General features: G+C 33.5%; 1 protein-coding gene across 1 annotated transcript in view; it reads right to left on the bottom strand.

The window, feature by feature from the left end:
* Positions 1-26492, bottom strand: part of KIF21A (kinesin family member 21A) — a 92401-nt gene that overhangs the window by 44375 nt on the left and 21534 nt on the right. Inside the window, exons 3-15 of the mRNA XM_029955514.1 lie at positions 26171-26393; positions 25854-26036; positions 24338-24487; positions 23501-23635; positions 22769-22936; positions 20723-20838; positions 16488-16683; positions 15895-16084; positions 15480-15543; positions 10260-10463; positions 4685-4723; positions 554-644; positions 40-160 (exon numbers count right to left, since the gene is read on the bottom strand). Of these exons, the coding sequence (XP_029811374.1) occupies positions 40-160; positions 554-644; positions 4685-4723; positions 10260-10463; positions 15480-15543; positions 15895-16084; positions 16488-16683; positions 20723-20838; positions 22769-22936; positions 23501-23635; positions 24338-24487; positions 25854-26036; positions 26171-26393 (1880 nt within the window). The remainder of the gene's footprint in view (positions 1-39; positions 161-553; positions 645-4684; positions 4724-10259; positions 10464-15479; positions 15544-15894; positions 16085-16487; positions 16684-20722; positions 20839-22768; positions 22937-23500; positions 23636-24337; positions 24488-25853; positions 26037-26170; positions 26394-26492) is intronic.

The following is a 26492-nucleotide window of genomic DNA, read 5'->3' as shown; positions in this document are numbered from 1 at the left end:
CCCAAATGAATCTTTGTCCTTGTACTAAACAGCAAGTACCTTTTTCATCTGATTCAGAATCTGATTCATCAGAGCTTTCACCCCCTTCAATGTCATCTTCTTCTTCCTCTTCCTCCTCCTCCTCCTCTTCCTCATGATCACTCACTTCTTGACTTTCTTCCTAAAATGTGATTTGTAACTATTAATAGCCCAATATCAGCAAAACAAACTAATTACCTCATTGAGAGAGTAAAAAATACAGAAATACCCAAACTTCACCTTTCAGTTCAAAAATCATTCCACACTTGTAAAGTTATTGCATAATGTGTCTTAAATAGAAGTGTTTTCTCTCACAGTATTCTATCCACCCACACACAATGCTTTCACATTGCACAAAACTTGAGAGTTGCCAGTATGTTATACCTCACAATTCTGAAGAAAATAAATCCTCAAGTAAAAAGTTTAAAATGCATAATAACTCTATTCCTTTTCCACATATGTTAGTAGCCATTAGCAACCATAAACAAGCTAAATTCAAGGACTGAAATTTACAAGTTTATTCTTTCATACTTACCACTTCTAATTCATTGTTTTCTCTTTCTGTAATACCCTTTTCTTCTTTCTTCTCTTGGTCAGTATCTGCATTATCCTCTTTACCCGCCACACTTTTAAAAAAAGGAACAAAAAGGTACAGTATTTAAGTAAAAAGGAAAAGTGGTCACTTTTGCTCCCAGATTTTAAAAAACCATCAATTACTTATGGAAATAAACTAAGAGTTTATCATTTGAATGAGCAAGGTTATGTCTGATGCTTCAGAGGAAAGTAGAAATTGCCATTCCAGCAATAGTGACATATCATTGGGGAAAAAAATTATTTTCTAGAAACATTGAGCAATAGATTATCCACTAGAGTATGAGATCTGATAAGACAGCTACAAACCAGTCACAGTAACAGTCAATTAACTAGAATGTAGATGATTTAAATTCAAAGGAAATCAAAACAAGTATTTTGCTTTTCTCATCTAAATATGACTTTTCCCATCTAAATACAAAGATACAGAAACTACATTTTTATTGGTGTCCTAATACATTTAAGAATAAAGTTAGAGATCCAGAATAGATCCATGCACTGAAGTTTGTCTACACTGGCTGCATCCTCTAGTAATGGCACAGGCTCTTTTTTCGTAGGGCATACCTACAGCACAGGACTCTTCCTAAAATGTTCTCACTGAAATGGGTTTTTGCATATCAAAACCGTCAAAAGTTCAGCCTGACCTTTGACTGAACAGGAAATTCCAAGGTCTGCCACAAGATTGGCCCTACAAATGGAAGCCTCCTCCTTTAGTCCTCTGGTAGTAAACAGCTCTAACTACCTACTGATGTTAGGTGATGTTAGGTGAGTTAAAGTAACTCAGCCCTCATTCCCTGAGAAGACAGCACACACTACAGTGGGCAAAGGTTTTCACATTTAACTCACTCTCTTTTAGGGGCCTAGCAACCATGATCAATTATGGCTCATACATTTAATCAAACTAAATAATACTAAGAAAGTAAACTTTAAATAAATCTATATGTGAAAGATCTCTTCTTATGCTATTGTAACATTTTGAAATCAAGAGTAAAAAAAAAAGGCTTAAAACACAATATTCTCCAAATAAAATTCCCCTTGAAACAGTTTAAAAAGTTTACCAAAATAACTTTGTAACAGCTATAATTTCATTCAGTTATTCTGCTACATTAAAAACTGCCCTAATTCCTGGACTTGTTTTTAGCTTCTAGGCTAAAAATTTAATCTTATTTAAGCTACATTATTATTAAACTCTGATGTTCAACCCTAGGTCTCAATTCTCACAGATACTTTTGTATTCAGAACAAGACAAATACTTTTCCTTTGTAAGCACTTTTCAGAGTTCTTAATTTATGTTTTTTTAATATGATTATCTCTTTAATTTCTGCCTTCTCCACAAAACTGGAGGCCTTGTGAGGGCAGGGATGATGTCTGTTTGACTCAGCATTATGTCTCCCTTACCCAGGGGATGCACATAATAAATGTGTAGTAAGTGTTTGTTAATATTAATCTCTATGACTGTACACGAGAACCTGTCACTTCTGTGTATATTATGCACTATTTATGTTGGAATCTGATGGCAAAAACTGAAGGATGCATAAAGATGCCCAGAAGACAGCATGTCACTAGAGTGAGAAGAAACTGCCAGTAGCAATATCAATAAAACAATCTTAGCTGGAAAGAAATCAACTATAACAGAGTTCCATGAATGTTGTTAAATCATTTTGCTAGAGAAAAATGCTGATGATATTGAATGCTTCTCTTACATCACTTGTATCATACTAGGACTGTTGATTTTCCATCATGCAATCCCAGCTGAAAATTTAGAAGGAAACTCCCCTTCACCCATCATCCCATTCAAAAGACAGTGGCATGTACTCAAACAGACTATAATTGAGGTTAAGTTTAAGGCCAGGACAGAAGAATGTGTTTGGAAGGATCCTTCTCATAAGCATTCCCCAGTCTTTCCCCTAGCCACCCTTCTTTCCTTACCTGTAAGTATTGCAGCACACAATTTTTGTTAGTGTTGGCTGCTTCACTACGTAAGCTCCAACCCAAATTCATAACCACTTTATTCTAACCCTCCTATTTTCTTCAAGTCACCAGTGTCCATCAAATGTTACTTTTCACTTACATACAAAGTTAATTCATATAAGCTGTTAATGCCAATTCTGATGCAGAAAGATCAGCAGTTGTAACTTTATATTATTAATTTACCTATTATACCACTTAAGGCTTAAGCTTTTAAAATATAAGTTAATACTTTATAATTATTATACCACAAATATTCAAGTTTTCCTGAATAAAGTGAGACAAATTGATATCTAAAATAACTATCTAAGCAGCAATGAAAGACATTTAAGTTCGCATGTTACATAGAATCAGAATCTTGGAGTTGGAAGGAACACTAGTGATCATGTGGTTTCACCCCTTTGACATTTGACAACCAATGTCAACATTTTTGTTGACAACCTAAAAAGAAGCTGTACTGTGGGGAAGTTAATCCACTCAATGGGACTAAAATCAGTATCATGATTCCTAGGTCAATATTCTCAAATCTTACGCTTCAAGTTCAGAGAGGTATCAGCATCACTGAAAAGCTTGTTAAATAAGCAAAATTCAGGCTCTACTTCAGTTTTAATTGAATCAGAATCTTCATTTTATCAAACCAGTCAAGTGATTTGTATGTTTATTCATGTTCAAAAAGCCCTATACTGCTCTCCTTTTGCTATTCTTTAGGGATGATATAAAAACTGGAAGCAAACTTTACTCACTAAAGACACTTAAAGGACTTGAATATTTTAATGTGGAAGAGTGCTTCCATATACTACTTTAACTATATATTTTATTTTGACTTGAAAAAGAAGAAATCTCACATTTTTAATGCTGTAATTTAATTCTAATGATAAATATAATGTTCTAAATATATACTAATTAGTTGAGTTCTAGTGTAATTTATAATTAGAGTTATAGTCTTAGATAAAGTCTTAATTAGAGTTAAATGCTTTAAATAAGTTATAGAATTATAGAATAAAATTATAGATATTGTTGAATACTACATATTATGTGCAATAAAATTGTGGAATGTAAACTATTAAATAATTTTAAAAATATATAATTTTTAAGCTTTCATATTTAAAATAAGATATTACTATAACTAATAATTACATAGCTAAAGTTCTCAAAAGGCTTATTTTAAGTAAGAGATGAAATTTCTAAACTGGTGCTTCTAAAATATTTAAATATTATATTCTTAATCATTTTGATTATATAATCTCGAGGTTTATTTAAAAAAATCTATGAAGAGAAGTTCTGATAAGAAGTAAAATACTATTTGATGCTGGTTTAAATAACTATAATTCTGAATGACTAAAATGCTAATTTTTATTATATAAAGAGCTCAAAAATGTGCTTGTAAATTCTGTTCAAACTTAAATTAAAAAAAGCATATATCCCATTTTTGACTTTCGCCTCAAATACTATAAAAAAAATCAAATACATTTTAAAAGCAACACCTGTTTTTCTAATTCAACTTAAAAATGTCTTGGATATCTTATCCATAGTAAGACCATAGTTTCCTTTTGCTTTGTTGCCATTTAATGCTGTTTTCCAACAACAAATATTACAAATATTTGTATATACAAATACATCTATATTTGCATACAAATACAATTGTATATACAAATATTATACCAAATAAAGAAGAGGGAGAGAAAAACCCTCCTGTGACTTAGCATGGGCTGCAACAAAATCTCAATTCCCACCCAATTAAAAGTTCCCAGTCTGCTCACAAGTTTCTGGAAAATACATTCTGAAATCAATGGTGGGTTTTGGGGGGATCACTTTTAGCCTAAAAAAGGTAAGTCATCAGTGCCATCATAATTAGAATAGTTTACACCAAAGTCAACTGAAATTGCCTGAGTTTTAATCCATGTAACTAGTGAGGGTTTTATTCTTAAAAAGTAGTTTTTAAAAATATATTTGGTGTATTTGCCAATATTATAAAATCATCATTAATTTTAGGAGCACCAAACTAATCTAGTCTGAAACAATCTATAATTCTATAACACATTTCTTTGTGAATGGCAACTAAGTATTTAAATGACATTTTAATAAAAAACCTGGGAAATATTCCAACCTTCTTTCTTCTCGATTGCTTTCCTCAAGTTTCTGTAGCCTTCAAAATCACGAGGCACAGTATTGGAAGGCCAAGCCAATGAAGGACAAACCAGACAGTAAAAAGCGAAAGTGGTAAGAAGGTAAAAATGATACATGAGCTTGAAGACTTTAAAATAAATTTTAAAAAGATATCATCAAAGGACAATACACAGTAAAAAGGCAATACATTTTGAATGAATAAAAAGTAAGTAGAAAAACAAGCAGCATTATATCTAAGAAGAGAATATAGACTATCAGTTGTAATTATTCAGCAGTTAAATGCAGAGTCTCAGTTTATATAATACATAGTAAGAGTGTTTGGAAGCCATTGTTTTTTAAATCTGAAATGGATCAATTTTCTCAGCTTCCCCAAAAAAGCCTACTTTCAATGATATCCGCTTCCTTTTCAATCTTCACAGAAGACTTTTATACGGCATCATTAAAAGAACGTCAAAAAGTAATGCCTTTATACCATAATATGAAAATACCATTAATACTGCATACTAGAATACTACTTTTAAAACTTGTTTTCTATTTTTAACATACTACATGTGAACATCACTAAATCTAAAAAAAAATTTCTATTTCAAAATTATATATGAAATGGTGTTACAGTCAAATAAATATGGTTGTTATGATGTCAGTGAAAACTTTAATTTTATTAAATGAAAATAAAATTTAATCACTGTACTAATAATTAGAAAATTTCAAAATGACTAAGGCAAAAGTGGCAATAAAATGGGAATTGTAGTACTTTCCATTAGTAAGATTGTTTCTCAATCAGAAAAGTATAAGAAAAAACTATACCTATGTACTTAAAGACTTTGAAATATAATTAAACAACACTCAATACACAGACTTGGGGATCATTACTCAATGGAATGTACTGAATACTTGTCATATAAACAAAAAGATAGATGTGCTTGGCTCTGATTAAGCACATAGCAATCTTGATATAGCACACTTCTGACCAAAATTCCAAATATATTTTTCAGAATCATCAATATTTCTCAATGAAAAGACTGAGTCTGAAGTATGTTATTCTATCAAGCCAGTTATTTTCCTGTGCTTGTGCCTGTGATTGTTTTTCACAATCAACTTTCACAATAATTGCTATTATAAGAAGAGACTAGCAATCTTTCTGGGAAAAAAATTCTAGAGTGATATTCACCAGGGATCAAAAGGTCCAGGATAATGGCTAGAAAAAGGAAAATAAAGCCATCACCTAAGAAATCTGTGTGTTTCTAGAGTTTCAACCTGACACCACTAAACACAAATATAATGCAGTCTGATGAATTAATAAAGTTTTTTTTTATAATTCAAGTCATTTAAAGCTAGATATCCAAAAACATGAGGATTAATGCCCAATTTAGTCTTATACTGCTGAAAATGAGCCACCGTGGCTCAAAGAATATGGTTTCCTGGCAAAGAGCCTAAATTTCCCATGTTTAATATGCAGAATTTTTGTTTACCTTACACAAGAGGGCTGTATTAAAATGTATGGATGACATGAGCTAATAAGTAGATAAACTTTGGGTGCCTTTTCAATTGTTACTTTAAAGAACACTGCAACAAATCATTCAAAAGACAGTGAAGGGGCAGAAAAATAATAATCTGATACGTCTCCATAATTTAAAGGAGTTCCATTTTTACTTCATTTCATTCCATCACATGGAGAAGGAGTGTTTCTTCCATAAAGAGGAGAGAGGGGGTGCCTGGGTGCCTCAGTCAGTTAAGCATCCAACTTCAGCTCAGGTCATGATCTCACGATTCATGAGTTGGAACCCTATGTCAGGCTCTGTGCTGACAACTCAGAGCCTGGAACCTGCTTCAGATTCTTTGTCTCCCTCTCTCTTTCTGCCCCTCTGCTGCTCATGTTCTGTCTCTCTCTCTCTCTCAAAAATAAGTAAACACTTAAAAAAGAAGAGAGAGAGAATGACAAACCTTGCCAACAATTTTAACTTTTATGTTACTGAAAAATAGGTAATACAGTCTCTTCAATTATTAACCTTATTTTGTTACACTCCCTTATCTATACATATGGATGATTTTACAGCTCAATAGAAAATATGCAAACAGGTAGAGGAATAAACCTTACACTTCCAGATATTAGCTAATTGTAGCTTTGACAAAGACTATGATGCAGAAGAAAGTTAAACTTTCATGTAAAATAGCACTTAAGACATCCTCCTTGAATATAAATGTAATTTCTGACATAAAAATGACCCAGCTGCTAACTCTTCCTATCAACACTTACTTTTGTCAGAGTCTCCGTAACCACTACAACCAAAAACTGACAAATATAAAACAAAGTAAGTAAAATGAAATGGAGCTTCTAAATAGTTTGTGGCTTTAGTGGGGATGAAAGAAAGCAGCTATGAAAATGAGGACAGTGTAGGAAATCTGAACCAATAAGTGAATCCCCAGATAGATCTTGGAAACTCTCAGCTAAAAGGGGGTAAAACTCTTCCCTATTTAACTTGATCTTTTTCCCCTCATGAGGTTGCTGTCCAAAATCTCAGTATTTGATTTAGTGCTTCCTCTTTCAAAATTACAAACATCCTTAGAAAAAAAAAGCTTGTTGGTTATAAGTTACTCCACTGGCGTGGATGCCTTTAGTCAGATGGCTTTTCTACCAAATTTGAATTTAAGGACAGGAGAAAAGGAAGTAGATGTTTTGGAACTGGAAATAGTTCTAAGTGAGGTAGAATTACATGAGAGCCAACTGGAGCAAGGCAGACGGCAAAATGACACAGGGGGTCCGCACATGGAATAAAAAGGAGGCTAAGGCAGAAATTCACACTTTTCCTCCAAAGGCTGGCTACGTCCATGAAAGGAAAGAAAGTTTATTTTCCATTTTTTCCTTCTCCTCTTCCCTTCTAAATTGCTCTTACCACACAAAATGGGTAAAAATCACATTATGTGAGTCAGCGGGGAAACCTGGACACTACATATTCATAACATTTTCTAGAGAAAAATTAGTTCCAAATTCTGAAGAATTTTTTAAATGAACTTATTCTATATGTAAGGTTGAGGCAGAACCCAAATTTTACAATGTTCTCTCTGATGAATAAAATAAATAAATGTGAGGGGTATAAAACAACTTAGCCAGAATCAATACACCTACACAGGAACTATTGCCTCCAAAAATTCGTGTGGAAGACTAGACACTAACTTCAGTAGAGCTGCAGCCATTCTAAATACTTCTGGAACTCTTTGTTTATTATTTGTTTGTTTCTACCTGTAGCAAACACTAGCTAAAATAGCAGCTTACCTACATTTTAAAAATAGGAATTTACATTATATACAGCCTAGAAGTTATTAGAATCTACAGCAAAAAGTTAACAATGATGAACAAAATGCTTTAAGCAAGCTGAGTAAAACAATATTTGTTTTTATGTTTAAATCCACAACAAGGTTTGAATAGAGAGTGGTAAGAAAAACTATTAATTTCTACAAATTTATATATGGAGTAATTTAAAGTCATAAATTGGTTCTAAAGGCTTTCATACAGTTTATGGTATGTAAGAAAATTTTTCTTTTCTGGGTTCACACTACACTATGTAGGTTTTAGTTCTACAAAGACACATTATAGCACATATATTAAAATGCTTTATAAAGCACTTTTTAAAGTATTATATTGTGTTATTAATTTGTTTTTCTCATTCTAAGCTACCATTCATTTTTTTCACAGGTGATTAAGACATTATCTCTAAATTTACTTTATCCAGTTTGGTTTTTTTCCTCATCAAATTTTTTTAATCTCATATCACTTTTTGTTAAAAAAAAATAACTTACTGTTTCATTTGGGTTCTTACATTTAAATACATTTGTTCCATGAGGTCTTCTTCGCATTAATATCTGCTATTATTTTATCATAATAATTATTAAATCTACCATAATCACTGAAGTAATTTTTTACTTTGAAATAACAGCTGTTTAATTTGTTTTTACTTTAAAAGCAACAGGAGCAAATCTTAATATAAAATGTTTTTCTTCTAGTACTATTTTCAAAATGTTTACCGCCCTGCATTGTCACAAAAATAACCTCCATCAGGGGTATTATTTTAGGGTACCTATAATCATTATAAAAATGTCAAAAACAGCCTAGGTTTCTATTGGGATCCCTAATTTTCATTATTCATACCAAATGAGCGATTATGGTAACACCACTAAATTTACCTCAAAACAAAAAAGCAGAATCAGCTCATGACCTTAACAAATATACCCTTGCTTATTCCTACCATTCATGAACACAAACCACCAACCTTTAAAAACAAGTCAAATCATTTATATTTTGACCAACTACAGAATTGAATTATACAAGGAAATAATAAGTCATGTGCAAAAGCCCCATTTTCATTCAAGCAGTGTGTTGGATCACAGAATTCTGTGATCATTGTTTTGGTTTTAACTACCCTGCATGAAAGCTAACCATTATGTATCTTAGTGTTGCCATAATCAGTCATCCATGAAAAACATCCATTAAGACATTAGTATCTTAAGAATGCAATTCCAGTTGCAATGCCTCCTAACCATAAATGTGTAACTCCGTGTGTTAATTATTCAAATCATTCCTTTTTAACTCAAGGACACATAGCAGAATATATCTGAAAAATTTAAGACTCCAATTATTTTAGTCAACTGACTGTTCAAGGAAGAAATGCCTGGTTGCCTAAATAAATTTCTAAATAAACTGAACAAAGCAGTTTAAATGTGAATAATAATTCTGCAAAGTAAGCCTCTTGTAACAAACCATTTGATAGCTGTGCTCCCTTTTGAATATCTAGCCCAAAATGCTTAAAATTAATTTGACTGGCACGTCCAAAATATGTTTAGTAGGTAATATGACTGCATCACAGAATCAGTATGTAGACATGTAAGGAATTTCTGACTAACCACTCACATATTACAAGTGGTCAAATTTTTATTTTCCTCTTCTCTGCACCCAGTTGATTTCAGAGGAAGATATTATCAGGATGCAAGGAAAATTCGAGAATGGTGGTGAAAAGCTGAGTAACTCTTGCTGAAATTTTCAAAAAGCCTAAAATAACATAAATGACTTTGACATAATCAAATTAGAAGCCCTGCAGAAAATAGTGAAGAGACCAAATGACATTAAATGACAGTCTGATGGATTAGGTTAGCCTTTAGTTAAACTAATCTAGACAGGAATCAGATTATATCCAGGAGACTACTTAATTGCATTAGAAAATGGGAAAAAAATGAAAACAGTGAGTTGTAATGGTAGAGCAAGCTTTGCAGAAAAGATGAATGGAATGCAAAAGCAGCTATTTCAAAAACAATAAAATAATTTCTAATAGAAATTTTACCTTGTCATAGTCTAAAAATCTTGCTACCATATTATTATAATTAAACTTATTTTACTTACATACAAGTAAACAATTAAAAGTACATCAATGCAATTGTCAGCTAATTTAAATACCATTTCCTTCATTAATATGAGACTATGTATACTCACTGTAATTGCAAATTAAGATATTCTGAAAAAAAGAAAAACAGGGATTCATATAGCAGTGATTTTATAACACTACCTTTTCTTCTTCCTCTTTTCTTTCCTTTTCAGCTTCTCTAAATCTTTCTTAGCTAGATCTATAATTTCAATGGTCTCTTTGTCTGAGGATAGTACAGTAGGAGAGAAAGCCGATGATCCGCTGAAATACGGTGATCTTGCTGTAGCTCTTGTCAAGTTTTTTCGGAGGTTCTCATTCACTGCTTCACTTTCTAATAATTTCGCCCTAGTGAATAAAAATATATTTAAGCAGGAAACCTTTTTTATTATCATAAAAAATTCATAGCATAAAATTCACCACCCACATCGTTTCTAAGGGCATAGCTCTGCGCCACCGTGGCCACCATCCATCTCCAGAACCTTTTCATCTTCTTCAACTACCCATTAAGCATTAACTCATTTCTCTCTCCTCCCAGTCCCTCACAACCACCATTATACTTTCTGTCTCTACAAATTTGACTACTCTAGGAACAAATGGGGAACATTTAAAATATGTTGTTTTCTATGCCAAAAAGTTTTCCAAAATATACTTCAGAATTGCTACAAGGTAGGGTTTTCTAAAATAAATGCACTCACAAACATTAATGTTTAGGATTTTTTTTACTTCCCTGAATAAATAATTATAAATTTAAAATAACATTCTTAGTGCTCAAAAGTGCCAATGCTAATTAGATTAGTTGCATTCTGGCCAGTAGGTGCTAGAGATTTTTTTGTAAACCCATTATTTAATCTTAAAATCTACAAGCAGCATGGTTCCCTTTCTTTCAGTTCCTCATTCATCATGCTATAATAGCATTTCCAAATCTTTGTAAGGAATAGTTAGTCAAACTTGCCCCTAACTGGCAGAAAGACATCTGGCTCCTAAACTTGGCGTGGGAAAAGATGGTATCTCCAAGGAAACTGGAGTTTGATAATTGAAAACATTCTTTTGTTTGCTCAAGCAGCTCTAACAATGACAGGAGAGTAATGTATGTACTGTCAGTAATATGCAAAAAACATAGAATGATGAGATTCTAAAAGAGCTGGACTCTTGAAACAAATAAAGAATCAGAGTCCACTAGGCCAATCTTTTATTTCCATTTGATTTAAACGATCAAGAATACAATTATCTACTTCAATATAATAGATTTCCAAGGTCAGTTTAGCACAAGGGTGATTGACACGGGGCTATAAGGAGAAAGTACTATTACTATATCTGTGTCAAAATTATATACACTTTTGTCATATGTCCTCCTATTTCAGAGAAACATGCTAGGTTAATTTGCAATGATAAGCTCAGGAAGACATCATCAGCTCTGTGCTTTTTCACTGTCTACCAAAATTATTCATGACACTGCTGAATTCAGCTATAAACAGAGTGTACATAAGTCAGTGAATATGTACTTCAAATCAGTGTCCTCTACATTCTTTAATGAAATTGTTTTGTTATTATGTCTGGTATCATATGTGAGCAGAATAACAATACAATATTTGAAAATGGTTAAGTATCTGTGTACAACGTTCCAATTAAGTGATTTCAAAGTTATTTTAAAGAAAATTCTGAATATGATGGTGTCATGTTTTTAATCAAGAGCATAACCTAACTATAAGTTGTCAGCTTAACTATAAAACCTCAAGTCAAAATTTTTATTTTCTGTATTTTTAATATATCCCAGGTATATAATAATAAATTGTAGAATAATTGAAAATATAATAAATTAGCTATCAACAATGCCCTATCTTATACTGGTTCACTCTTATAGTAAGAGGACAAATTCTTTTTTGTAATAATTTAGGTTTGCATTTAGGTGTATATTCAATGCTTCTTCAATGCTGGTACTGATAAAAGCTGAAATCTTTAGGGATCAACTCCACAGAGAGCCCAAGACACATTAGTAGAAGTTCTTTTGGGGGCTTTTTGATAACAACTCTTTCTTTTCTTCTCTTTCTCTTCCCACTCACCAACCCACCCTGCTGTCTGCGTTTCATTTACTAGCAGACCAAGCAGTCAGTCATGAGGGGAAGTACACAGACCTCCTCAGGAAGGAGCAGATTGAGGCCTTGCATCTCAGCTCTGTCACTCACTTGACTGTGGGCTACTAGTCTTTAAAAGTCTTTTCTCTTTTCTTAGTAAAATGGGAATGAAAACAATACATTTTCCTATGACTGTTATGAGGATCAGTGATATACTAAATTTAAAACTCATCAGACTGATAATGTATTTAATAAATAATAACTATTCTTATTAAAAAGTTGAAATGATATAATTATCTAACAGTAGGGGTTACTTAAATAAATCAATTACAGTGACAAAATAGTACCACATGGAATCATGAAAAAATCATGTTATAAAAGTAGTTAACAGCATTTAAAAATGCTCATAATATCTTGTCACATTTCAAAGAAAAGACAGTAAAGGAATATATATACCCTGATGTCAATTTTGCTAAAGAAAGCATTGAAAAAATATTGAAGATACATTAAAATGTTAACATCAAATCTAGTAATGGTACCAATACAAATGACTAGATTTTTTTATACTTTCTTTCTTATCCTTTCAAAAATTTCTACAAAAAATTATAAACCTCCCAAAACTAAGAATTAATTAGTACCCATTATTATTTCACAAGAACTAATGGGACATGTAAATTTATTAAAAGCTAATTAGTACTCTTTTATAGTTAGAATAAAATTTAAAATATAAACATTCCCAAGTGCAAAGCATCAACATAAATGTTCATTATGTTAAAGGAGCTGTGAATAACTGCCTTCTGAAGAAAAGGTTTCGATGGAAATATGGATTGGAGTTGGGTTTAGTAGAAAAACACAATATGAGAACTTGGACCTAAATAATACCATGTTAGACTGTGAAATCCTGTTCTTTCATTTGAGACCTATAATAACTCCTTGAGACAGCAAATATTACCTCATTCTTACAGATGAACAAACTAACATCAGAGACATTAAGTAACTTGTCCCAAATCACACACTTATTAATAAAGAGAAGCTTAAATATCAATCCAGGTAATCTGATTTAAATTCAAAACTCATTTATGCTTATTCCACACATACATTATTTTTATCTTGTAAATACAGTCTTGCAATTCTAGAAGACTACCCTCTAGAGTAGGATATACCTAATTAAAGAGCCATCAAAGAAATTTTGGATAAACACAACAAACTAATAATTTACACCAAGAAAGATTCAATCACTGAACTCAGAGTCTAAGAATCATCTCTGTTTTCTAAGTGGCTTAAAGAACAGTCTCAAAAAGGAAGACATTAGAGGTTGCGTTTAGCTACTAGATGGAGTAGAAATGATTCTGTTTTGTAGGAAATAATGACACTAGTCAAGCCATTTGTCTTATAATGAAATCAAGCTTAGATATGTCCTTAGAAGAGAAGAAACAGGAGTGCCTAGGTGGCTCAGTTGATTAAGTGTCTGACTCTTGAATTCAGCTTAGGTCATGATCTCACAGCTTAGTGGGTTTGAGCCCCTCATCAGGCTCTGTGCTGGCATCATGGAGTCTGCTTGAGATTCTCTCTCTCCCTCTCAAAAAAACCAAAACTTTCAAAAAAAAGAAGAAAGAGGAGAAGGAGGAGGAAAAGAAACAGAAGACAAGAACCAGAGCTTAGAATTAGCCTTAATAGTTGACCAGTGCCAAAGAACTGAAAGAGATAAAGAGAAGCAACCTGGGAGGAGGAAGAGAATCTTCGAGAATTCAAAGACAGAGATGTCAGTTACATCTCAGGAATGGTAAAGACGGGGTCTACAGAGTGAGATCAGAGAATAAGTTTTGGGAAATAGGCAAGAAAGAGCACTGCCTACACAGGACTGAAACAATATGTCCAGATTGGCTACTGACTAGACTCAGGACCCAATGCCCTCAAAGTCTCCACCAAAAAGATAAAGCCTAAAGGTACATATACACCAAATAATAGTAACAGTTATTTGAGTAACTTTACAACCACATCAGATATCTTATTTGTTTTCACTTTTTTTTTTTTTTTTGAGAGAGACCACAAGCAGGGGACAGGGTCAAAGGGGGTGAGATAGAGAGATAGAGAGAGAGAGAGAGAGAGAGAGAGAGAGAGAGAGAGAGAGAGAATCTTAAGCAGGCTCCATGCTCAGTGCAGAGCCTGACTTGGGGCTCAATCCTACAACCCCAGAATCATGACCTAAGCTGAAATCAGGAGTCAGATGCTCAGCCACCTGAATCACACAGGAACCCCTAATTTCACTTCTTTTAAAACATTTAAGGGATCCAGCATGCTTTGTGTAGGCAGAAACAATGCAAACAGTACTTGTCTCTGTCTGAGAATCTCTAAAGCAGCTCAAAAGAGAGAAAGAGCACACAAATACAAGACGGGGCAGCTTTGGGTGGCTGAGAAAGATGATATCCACTCGGTCACTTGGTTATTTTCTGCAAGTGGGCAGCAGAAATGAGGTCTGAGCGCCTTAGATGCTCCCCATGGACCTGTAGTTCTACTTCAAGAGAAAGTAGCTCAGCCATCACAGCAGACCATGGAACCCAAAAATATTATAGAAATCAATTGTGTCCCTGACCTGCTTTCTGACATGTATTACCCCAGTCTGAGTTCAGTGGTCTTTTCCACATTCCCACACCAGGCATGGGTGTTCTTTTGACTAATTTCTGTAATTCCATTTACTATTTATGTATGTCACCCCACCTAGACTGTGAACTCCTTGTTTATGTCACAGTTAGTGTCAGTCCATGGCATGGTGCCTCACATACAGTGAGCATTTGTACTATGTTGTATGAACTGAGTGTTAGAGGAACCTCTGTATGTATCAGAGAGGCAGGAAAATTGGTCAGGATTCAATGAGTCACACATAAAGAACAGCTGGAAAGAGAAAAGAACAGGAGTGACAAGTGATTTAAAAAATTAGAAGTGACTGATATATGTTGGCCATTCCCAAACGGCAGGGAAAGAGGCATAGAGAGGGAACCACCAAAGGTAACCTCACAGATAAGAACTATGCCTGTCCTGTATGTCAGGTTGGACAGGCTCTCAATGAGAAGAGGATAATATACAAAGATAATATGGGAAGAGAAAGGAGAAAAGTAGTTCGGAATGTGACATTCCAAAAGGTAAGTACCTATTCCCCTAAAGTTAACCTCATCAAAGGGCTGAAATATCACTGTGAACAGTTACTAAACAATATGCTTAACACACAGCAATATCACTACACTGCAAAACCCAAACATGTATATTACGTATTAAAGAATATGAACTGCACCTGAGATCTTCAATTTCTTTGATATAACTGTGAATCATATTACTAATCTCCTCATTCCCTTCACCTGCAAGATAAAATATGAACTTTAGAGTTTTCTTTAAAGTAAGACTTCAACAAAACAGAATAGGAGAAAAAATAGTTATGGAAACAAAACAATAATGCTTTAAAATACAATTCATACAGCAGATTTCCTACTCTTAATGACATAAGCAGACAATAAAATAATATTATTAAGGCAAAGGGCACATTTTGTTTCTTCAAGAAACAATTTGTATTTGTATTATTTATAAATCACAGACTATATACACACAGATTGATATTTCTACTTTAAATATTCCAAGTAATTAATGACCACAAAGAATATTCCCTGCCCTCCAAGAGTTAATCCCTCATTCATCCCATCTTATACACATACCTGCTCTGGCAAGAACCTGATTGGCCTGATCACTAACAAGCTGCGTGATTCTGGCCCTCAATGCATCAACTGTCTCTTGCATGGCTTTAATTCTTACACGCAGGTTATTATTTTCAGTTTGCAGCATAGCATTCTCATGAAACATGTCATTGATGCTTTCCACACCTTCCTCGTCAATTATTCTTTTACCCTAGAAAAGGAAGACATTTTCCTGTTTGCTGAGGGGCCTTACATATACGAGAGTTTTGTTTAAGGATACTACACTTTTACAACCAAGAGCCCTTTTGTTTTAGCAGCCTCCAGGCAAAAGAGCTCTTTTCCCCTCTACTACATCCCTCTGTGGTGCATTTGTCACTATAGAAAGTGATGGAATAAGAAGCCTTTTGAAACAAGAGGTTGGTCAAGTTGATACGCTGAATGATAATAAAGGTCACTCACAAGGAAAACTAGAAAATTTGATCTCCAAAAGGAAGGAAGTCACTATGTTGACAGACAAGGGACTCCAGAGACATATATGTATAAGCCATCACAAAAAGACATCACTGCATTTGCAAGATGTGCCACAAAATGCAAAGTCAACCCCATTCACTCACTGTTTTGTACTCCATGAGTTCCATCTGAAGGCGTGTGATCTCACTACGAAGTGCATTGATTTGCTGACTAGCTCTGTCCTGATTGACCATCACCTTGTTCTTGATATTTCTAGCCCGATTGGCATATTTCAGGGTATTTAAAGTTTCCATAAAATCTCTGTCTGAAGGGCTAACACAGGCTATCATGATTGTTTGGCTGAAAGTTAAAAAGAATAATTAGGTTTACAGATAAAAATTAAATGCTGAAATAAACATTTTTTAATATCTGCCATTTGAATTAGTATCTTCTCTTCTGGATATCAAAAAATTAATACTACTACCTTAGAAATGAAAGCAAATTTAAAAGTTCCCGTGCTTTAAGACTATTTTAAGGAAAAAGATTTTTTCTTAGGTAAAATTGGGAAAAATTAGGTTATATTATCATTGTTTTACCCAAAATACTTAGAGAAAGTACAGTGCACATATTTTGTACCTCTTTACAATTCTGAAGCAATACAAAGAAATAGTTCTAAAAGTCAATCTACCCATAATATGACAAGTTACATTCAAATATCATTTCTTTCATTACCTACTTCATATTTCAGGATTTTATATTTTTATTCTTTTTTTTACTTGTAGTGGTTTTGTAATGGTTATTTATTTATTTTGAAAGAGAGAGGAGGAGAGAGAGCACAAGTGGAGAAGGAGCAGAAAGAAAGAGAGGGAGGGAGGGAGAGAGGGAGAGAGAGAGAGAGAGAGAGAGAGAGAGAGAGAGAGAGAATGAATCCCAAGCAGGCTCCACATTGTCAGCACAGAGCCCTATGTGGGGCTCGAATTTATGAACCATGAGATCATGACCCGAGGCAAAATCAAGACTTGGATGCTTAACTGGGATGCCTCCATTTTTATTCTTTTTATTTAATCCCTTGTATACTGATTTTTATGTTAGTGAAGAAATTTACATGAAATCCTATCATCTGAACAAGAAGAGTATTTAGTATATCCACATGTTTTATATATAAAATCTCATTGGTGACTGAGTAGTAAAAAGTTCCTTGAGTTTTCAGCTAGATTACACAGAAAAAAAAATTGAAAAGTATACTTTATGGTCATGATGAATTACTTTGCTGACTAAATAATAGGATGGTGAAATGTTTGGTATGCCCCAGCTATTATGTCTGTCAATGAAACAGACATGATGACTGTAATCAACACTTAACTGGGAAATGTACAGGAACTGCAGTTAAGGAGCTGCTTTACCTACCCAGGTAGGAGATGCATGCCTATCAATTCTAAACCGTATCTTCCTAGTCTGCTTCCACTCCCACCTTCCCCTAGTAATCTCAACACAGCACTCACTGTAACCCTCTTAAAAGGGGCTTCATTCCACCCATCTCTTTCCCTTTATCAATGCTTGCTCATCTTTATTTACTCTTACTATTATTCAAGATTGAACCCAGTATCATCTAGTCCAAGAATTCAATCCTCAGTTTGCCTACCCTCTCTTTTCTTCACATCCTTTGTGTATCTCTTTTTTGTTGATTTTATTATTATTATTTTATTTAAATTTGATAGACCCCAATTCTTAGACCCTAAACTGCTAGAGAAGGGTCATCAAGTTTTGTTCATCAGTATACATTGTGTAACACAATATTTGGAACCTAGTAAGTCATTGATAATTGTGGTGTGTGTCACGTTTACATAATATTTACTTATTGGGGGTCAAAAAGTCAAAACAATTCATGCATCTCTAACTCTTTCTTTTGGTCAAGAAAATAAGGTAGTCAAGTGAGAGTGACAGTTGCAGACACTGATTAGAGAATAGGACTACTCAAAGTGCAGTCTCCAGTTCAGTGCCAATGTGAAAATCACTTGTTACATGTTCACAATACATAAAGAAATTGAAAGTAGACATTTTAGATTTCACAACATTTGAACTTGCTGTAATCAATGACCATATATTGAATGTTCAAGTGTCTTTAAACTTACATGGTAAGTCATAAATGGGCAAGCTGAGTATAATCATGCACTGTGCTAACCCACCACAAATTAAGGAGTGGTATAGAAGAATTTCTCCTTCACAAATATTTTAAGAAGCACTAGGATCAAATGCTTAAGAAGCATGGTGGAAGCCAGTACTGAGAGGGTCTAAGATCTATTATAGAAGGAAAAGATCATATTAAATAAAATACCCAAAACACAAATTTCAAGAATGGTTGCATTTATGAAAAATTCAAAGAAAACATTAACCTATTTATTTTTAAAGTTTATATGAAACCATAACTCTGTTTTAAAGGAAACCATATCACTTAAATAGATTATTTTTTATATCCTATATATTATTTTATGTTATATCATATATTATATCATATACTAGAGAGGAAATACCTCACTGTTAACAGTAGTTGCTTGTAGGTAAGAGAAATATAATTTTTTATTTGCGCTTTATATTTTTCTGTATTTTTCAAAATTTTTCCTATAAACTTGTGGCAATGTTATATTAACATTATATACTTATGAAAGCCAGCTTTGGTTAAAAAAACATAAAAGTCACTAAATTATAAAATAAATAGATGCAGCTTATTCTCAAAATACCTTTGATCTAATTTTTCTTTACAAGTAATTTGTACAGGGATGCCTGGGTGGTTCAGTTGATTGAGTATCCAACTCTTGATTTCTGCTCAGGTCATGATTTCACTGTTTATGGGATCAGCCCCACATCGGGCTCTGGGCTGACAGTGCAGAGCCTGCTTGGAATTCTCTCTCTCCCTCTCTCTCTGCCCCTTCCCTGCTTCTGCATGCACTCTCTCTCTCAAAATAAATAAATAATAAATATTTTTAACAAGACCTTACAAAACAAAGGTATTCTGTTCACTAAGCCTTATAGAAAATAAATGCTTTTACTAGAAGTTCAACCTCAAAATTTTAAGCAGGAATTGAGGCCCACTAAGAATGAAGTTAGAAGGGGTCTTTTCTGCTGAAGAGTTAGCACTCAATACAGAAAGGGGTGGGGGATATTGGAGACTGTAGCCAATCTGTATTTAGCTGCAGCCAATATGAAACTCTAGGAGAATCTAAGAACCACAGTGCAATTATCTTAGACTGCTTACAGGGCAAGCAAACTGAAGTACTGAAGTACTTGAAAGTACTGAAAATTATCAGGTGAGGGCATTTATCATCTCTGCTTTGTTTTATAGTTAAGAAATAAATGTAAGAAAAAACTACAATATAGCAAATTTGAAAAACTTCTACTTGGCTTAAGGAAACAAAAACTGGTATATTATTATAATAAGGCTCAGAATGATACTGAAGGTCAGCCTAAGAATATAGAGGAAACAAAAAATGAAACAACGGAAGCAATATTGTACCCATACACAGAATATGCTTGGAGACTGATGAGACAATGCAAACACTATATAAAGGGAAGACATAAAAAATAATACTGTTGAAGTCTATAAAACAAAACTTTACTCCTAAATCTAAGATTTCACATCATCAAATTTCTTTGAATAACAGTTGTTAAAAAAGGAAGTTTGCAAGTCTGATAACCAGGTTATTTTACAGCATCTAATGATCTTTCCAATAAATGTGTCAGGCCATTGAAAACATTGAAGCTTCACTGTGGTTGTCGGTCACTTGTTGAATTACACTATGATTAAATTTGAACACCAAAAATGCATCCACTTGTAAAGCAAACATGTTTATAAAAAGGAATGAATTATCAAAAGAATGAGTTTAGCTGATGAAACGTATCAGAATGACGCAAAGTATGAAAAAAGAGGACTATCCATGATATCGGCAAAATTAATAAACAGCAAACATCCTGTATTTCATTCAACTATCATTAAAAAAGTTTTTCCACATGTAAAGAAATACCAAATTTTAGAAGACTTTGTAAAAAGTATCAATATTTATTTACTCTTTAAGTACTTAAAAGACACTACTTTCTTTTCAACGAAATTTTATTAGGTTTGTAAGCTAAGTGACTTTGAATAAATTACTTAACTTCTCTGGATTTCAATTTCCTTTTCTGCAAAATAGGAACAATAGCACTACCTCAGGGAATGTTATTAAGGAGCCTATAAAATAACCACATACAAAAGGACTCATACATTTTAGGTACTTACAAATTATTAGTTCCTCATTCTATTAATTTGCTTTATAATAAAGACAATTCTCATAAATCACTTTAAATTTACTTTAAGCTTATGAGTAATTGAAATCCAGGAATCTGGAGGATGATCACTTATGCATACCTATTGCCCCCGAGGGAGTCCTGCAGCAGCCTTGTCAGCTTCGAGTCTCTGTAGGGGACATGGGTGGCCCTCTTGCTCTTATCCCCCAGTGCACTTATAACATTGCCAAGTGCCAACTAAAACAGAGAGAGGAAAGTGATAAAAGTTTAGTAACTATAACACCTTTAAATAAAAAAGCTTATAGAGAATAATGTGGAGACAGAATGGAGAACATCCGTGTTTGATTTTGTTTCACATTTATATTTTGAAATATGAAGTATACTTCACAGTTTCTATATTAACTACTAAAAGCTGATACCACTCCAAATTTAGCACTATAATATACCTATCACTCACAAGTACTTAACCTTCTACTCAGTGATTTTCTTTAAAAATAGAAATGCTATAAAATTGGGGACAAATAACCATCTCTAGAATTATGAAAGCATCAGGTTGTATCCCCAGAAAATTGTCAATTCATGTTTCAAATTCTTCTCAACTCAATGAAGAAATAAAATGCTTAGTTAGTTTAACAGATTCATGAAATTTTCTTATTGCAATATAGCTTTCTTACGGTAAAGCAAAATCTTCTTTAACTATAATAAAAATATCAGTATGATTTCTCAGAACAAGGTGTTTCTAACACAAGTGTAGTTGTCTTAAGAGATACAATGAATCTACGTGTTAGGCACGTAGATTTAAATTCTTGAACTGCCTAGTCCCTCCTACTGTTTTACATACTGCACTAAACTAGCACCTACAGCATAAGCACTATCCTCCACCTTGGTCACATTGGCCTTCAGTGAGCAAACAAATATAACCATGCCTTTGTAGGACCAGTGAGTCCTACAGAGACCAACATCAGCATCACACGGAGTATTAGACACCCTTTTCCAGAGAAGCTTCAGTTTTAACCACTGGCCACATTGAAACTCTACTGGATGTATCTGAACATGCTTCAGTGGCCTAAACAGGAAAAGAGCTCAATGGCTTTTGCCTTTACATGAGAGCACAAAAGGCAATTTCACCATGTTTTTCTCCTAAGAAATTCAGATCAATAGGCAAAGTCCAGGATCCAGGTGACTCCCTTTCACACATTTAACCATATGGTGGAAGCATGAAGCTGGCTGTTGGAGTTGAGGGGTCTGGCTCTCTTTACTCAGCCTTGGTTGTTGATTTCCACACCAAAGGGTTGTGATCAGTAGGAGCAAATTTTATTTGACAATGGCAAAATAGGACCATTTGACTGGAGTACCCCAGCTCTAGGAAGGGAGAGAAAGAAACAAAGCAGGAAACACAGACCCCGACGCTGTCTACATCACAGAAATTTAGGGATGCCATTACTTTTATGCAGGAACAAATGTCCAATTTTATAATGAAGTCAATAGGAAAAGATTTATTATCCAAAAATTTACCCTTACAACCTTTCTTCCATAGAATAAAAGCATTATGCTAGCAAACACATAGTGCTTTGAAATCAAAAACACCACTAGGTGGCATGGTATTAAAATTAATTCCTATAGAATCTAAGAAAGTTCATATTTTAAAACATTCATCACTCTAAAATTGATTATAATTCCCAAAATAAAGTGATTCTCATAAATGTTAGCAAAAACTTTAATACTGAGTATTAAAATATTAATTTTGACAATTAAGTTGTCAGCACAGAGCCTGACATGGGGCTTGAACCCATCAAATGTGAGATCATGACCTAAGCCGAAGTTGGACACTCAACCGACTGACCCATCCAGGCACCCCTAAAGGTGGGAAGAGTTTTAAAAATCATTTTTACTATATATATTATTTTCTGCATATGTAGCATAAAATTTAATCCAACCAAATTTTCACACATGAAAATTAGCAACGTTTTGAAGAAAAAAAAAAGCTTATGATCTGAGATCAAAATTCAGTACATTATTCCTAAGTTTGTAAGTTTACTGTAACTTTCATTTCTCAGCTCAGTGAATGAAGGATTTCCACTTGGGTATTATGTACATTACAAAAGGAGAGAGGACAATAGAGAAGCTCTGACATATTCTCAGCACAAAGCTGTAGTCTTAGTCTTACAAGCCCACAGTTGATGGAAATGCCTTCTTTTGCCCTCTCGCCCGTAGCTCCTGTACGCTTCAGTCTTTCTGATCCTGCCAGATCAACAAAATGGAACTTTGCAGTCAAGGTTTCAAATTCGTTCATCTGTGATGATTCAGAAATCACCTTATTGTCAGTCACATTTTCCTGCAATTGAGGAAAATAATAAAAAATATTTTATTAATGTGACACTAATCCTCCAACCCCACCTTGCCCTCATTAAACATATTACATATTAAATAAGTTAAATATAAGTAAATATATGTCTAATACATATAATGTTCAAAAATAGGCAAATAGCCAGATAAACATAAATTTAAAAAATCTACTGGCAATTAGAAGCCTGGACAAAGGTAGAAAGGAACTTGAAAATCAGAAGCCAGCTGATATGAACTGAGGCTTTGCTTATGATGATGAAGAAAAAGCTATAAGGCACAATCCTTAAAAGGAAAGGGTCTCTAATGACCACATCCATCACCATAAAGACACAGCTTCCTTTATGGTTGCTGTAGACACATACTGATTTTTTATTTCAAAATCTTACATGGTTGGCCAACTTCACTTTAAATAGGATCAGAGACATCTCATTAGAAATAGGAACAATTAGCCGATTAGCCAAACTAAATTTAGTTCAAATGTACTCTCCTAGGATTTATGCTGATTTTGGAAACTGAAGGCTGCAAGTTTACGAAATTAGAACCAAAAGCTCACAGTATCTATCTGGGGACACATCCTGGTCTGACACAAGTGAATGGTAAATATGGCATGAGAACGAGAGCTCTGAACATTCATCTGGGTACTGGCAGTGGTCCGGGATAGAGCCCCCAGCTTCAAACACTGCATCATCTGGAAAAGGGAAAGAGAGATTTTATTAGAACAATCTTTAAACACAATACCATACAATCAGAAATTGGAGCTACTGTCCCAAACCTATCATATGAGGGGCTATAAAAGATGTAGATTTTCATATTATTTCAGTTACAGGCTCTTTTTGAGCCGAACTTCTCAGTATAATAGTGTATTATTTTTTTAATAGGAGAAAACACTGAGATTCCATTGTTTGTCATTTGCTGACATTTGCAGCTTCCATTCCAAAACTGTTACAGAAGAACGCTTTGGAACAAACTGAGTAACAACTTGAATTTTTTAGGCCCTTCTGTATCTTCTCCTGAAATATTTTTCTGTAACTTTTCTTAATAGTTTCCCTTTAGGAACCATGATATAGTCCTACCTATACAACAACAAAAGGTACAAAAAAATTGGGGTCTTATCCTTCACCTGCAATGAGCTAACTCTCTATCTATGAAAGAAATTATACATCCATCAACTTAGATTCTTTTGATGCTATGATAAATGTACTGACTTTACCATAACTCTGACATTTTATATAATAAAATTCTGATATAAAAAAAATGGGGAAAGAAGATAAGATTTTAACTCCATATTCCATATAAGGATACAAATTTCATATCCTGATCTTAGGCAAACTAGCACTAAAGCTGATATTAAACTAAATATGCTCTCTTTTAACTTAAACATAAATGTCACCTCTGATTCTGTATTCACAGTACGTGTTGTGACTCCCACAGTATAAATTCCTCCAGTTGAATCTTCATGAATTCTTATATTTGATTTTTTACTTTTTGCATCAATATCACGAGTGGTATCAAATAAGTCAAGGACCTCTTCATTATATAGCTATAAAAAAGAAATATTATAAGCTTAATTTCAGCAGAAATTGCCTCATGACTATTAATACATAGTGTATAATATTATCTTTCAAACATATCTTAAAATATCTTCATAACATTTCTCCAAAATGACACATAAAAGTACTACAAATAAATAAATAAAATAAAAACAATACAAATAAAAAATTACATTATTACTTACAAGAGTAAGAATAGCAAATGACTTAGTCATGACTAATGAGTTGAAAACTAGCTAAAATGATCTATTAATCATTTGCAAAAGAAAAAACAAATATTTATAAATATAAGTAAACTTGGAAATACCAAATGCAGACAAATCCTAAGCTTAGGGAAATTTTTAACAATTTTTACTATGTTAGCTAAAAATATTTCCTGTTACCCTACCACATTTTTTAATGTATCTAAAAATTAATACTTAGTATTTTTCCAAGCTCAGCAATATTAGTGTTGCTGTATCAACAGTGGCTAAGAAGATTGAACCACCACCTTAGAAGAGGATGCATACACCTATTTTTCTATCGATATGCTTAAAGTCACAATGCCTAACAACATTTTGGAGGGTGAAAGGAAGACACAAGAATACTACGTCTTTTTGTTTTCCACCATTAATTACCTTTCTTTTGGCATAAATACATAGTTACATTATTCTTAGTTTTTACTAAATTGGGGTATCCATTAAAACCAGCAGGAAGATAACTGATGTTATTTTGAATCATGTTTTCTATTTTGTGCTATATAATGGTGAACAATTTCATTAATGATCAAAATGATTAGCTCAGGTTATCTAGACTAGAACTACACTAGAACCCTCTTTGGACTGAGCACCTACAATTATAATGTTGCCATCCCCCTAACTACAATAGTGCTCAGATCCTAGATGTCCTCTCTCAGCCATGTCCCTCCCACCACACTAGACTGCCCTAAATTAATCGAAATCTGCCCCAACCTTTGGACATATTAGCAGGAATACTAGCTTTTGCAGCCCAGTCAGTACTACAGCCTCAATTCTATTATTCCACACACCTTCCCTCCTTCTTAGTCGTTGAGTTCCCAGAGCTTTGTGAGCCTACCTACATTATAACAGTAATTATAAGATAGAGTCTGAAATAAACAATATTGTTTTATTGTGTGGACCCTGGTCAAATGTTTATAATTCTTAATCCTAACAAGAATATTTATTGCTTATTATCTACTGCTACTACTGCCTATTACTACTACCTATCAATTTACTTAAATGTTATTTATTGAGCACTAAGTGCCAAATGCTATACTAGAAAGTGGGAGTATTAAATCATAAGAGCTATGGTCTAAAGGATAAAATGTAAAGGAAACTAATACAATTAGACTATTACCTCTAAGAACTGGGCATTCACTTTAAAATCTGGAGGAGGAAGCTCGTTTTTAATTGCAGTATGTTTTTTTTCTTCAATACTCTTGAAAAGGTGCTTAACAGCACGAGAAATAATACCCTGTTCTTCCTCCATGATATTAACATCGAATCCCGTTCCCATCGTATATGTTTTTCCAGCTCCAGTCTGAATAAAAGAACAGAACAAAGAAAAATGGAGGCTTAGTGTAATAATGTAACTTAAAAAAACAAAACCAAAAGTGCAGCTGAATTGACACTTCTGAGAAGTTATAGCTTCTATGAAAATAATTTCGCACTTACCTGTCCATAAGCAAAAACTGTAGCATTGTATCCTTCAAAACAACCTTCAATTAGTTTTTCTATACATTGAGTATAGATCTGCTCTTGCTGAGAGTCAATGTCAAACACATAATCAAAAGTAAAAGCTTTATCTTTCCCTAGGAAGACCTGAGGTTCTCCTGGTGTGACAGATGTACAAATATGGCATCCTTCAATCTTCTCTTTGGCAAGCTGTGGTCTTATTCTGTGAGAAATAATAAGGAAAAAAATAAATTAAAATGAAAGGGGAGAAAACTGGAAAAAAAGACTTAAAAATTCCTACCCAAATCTTTTTAATGTTTTT

This window comes from Suricata suricatta, chromosome 10 (genome assembly GCF_006229205.1).
Source record: "Suricata suricatta isolate VVHF042 chromosome 10, meerkat_22Aug2017_6uvM2_HiC, whole genome shotgun sequence".
In the NCBI taxonomy this organism is placed as follows: domain Eukaryota; kingdom Metazoa; phylum Chordata; class Mammalia; order Carnivora; family Herpestidae; genus Suricata; species Suricata suricatta.
This window is presented reverse-complemented; position numbering and strand designations above follow the sequence as displayed.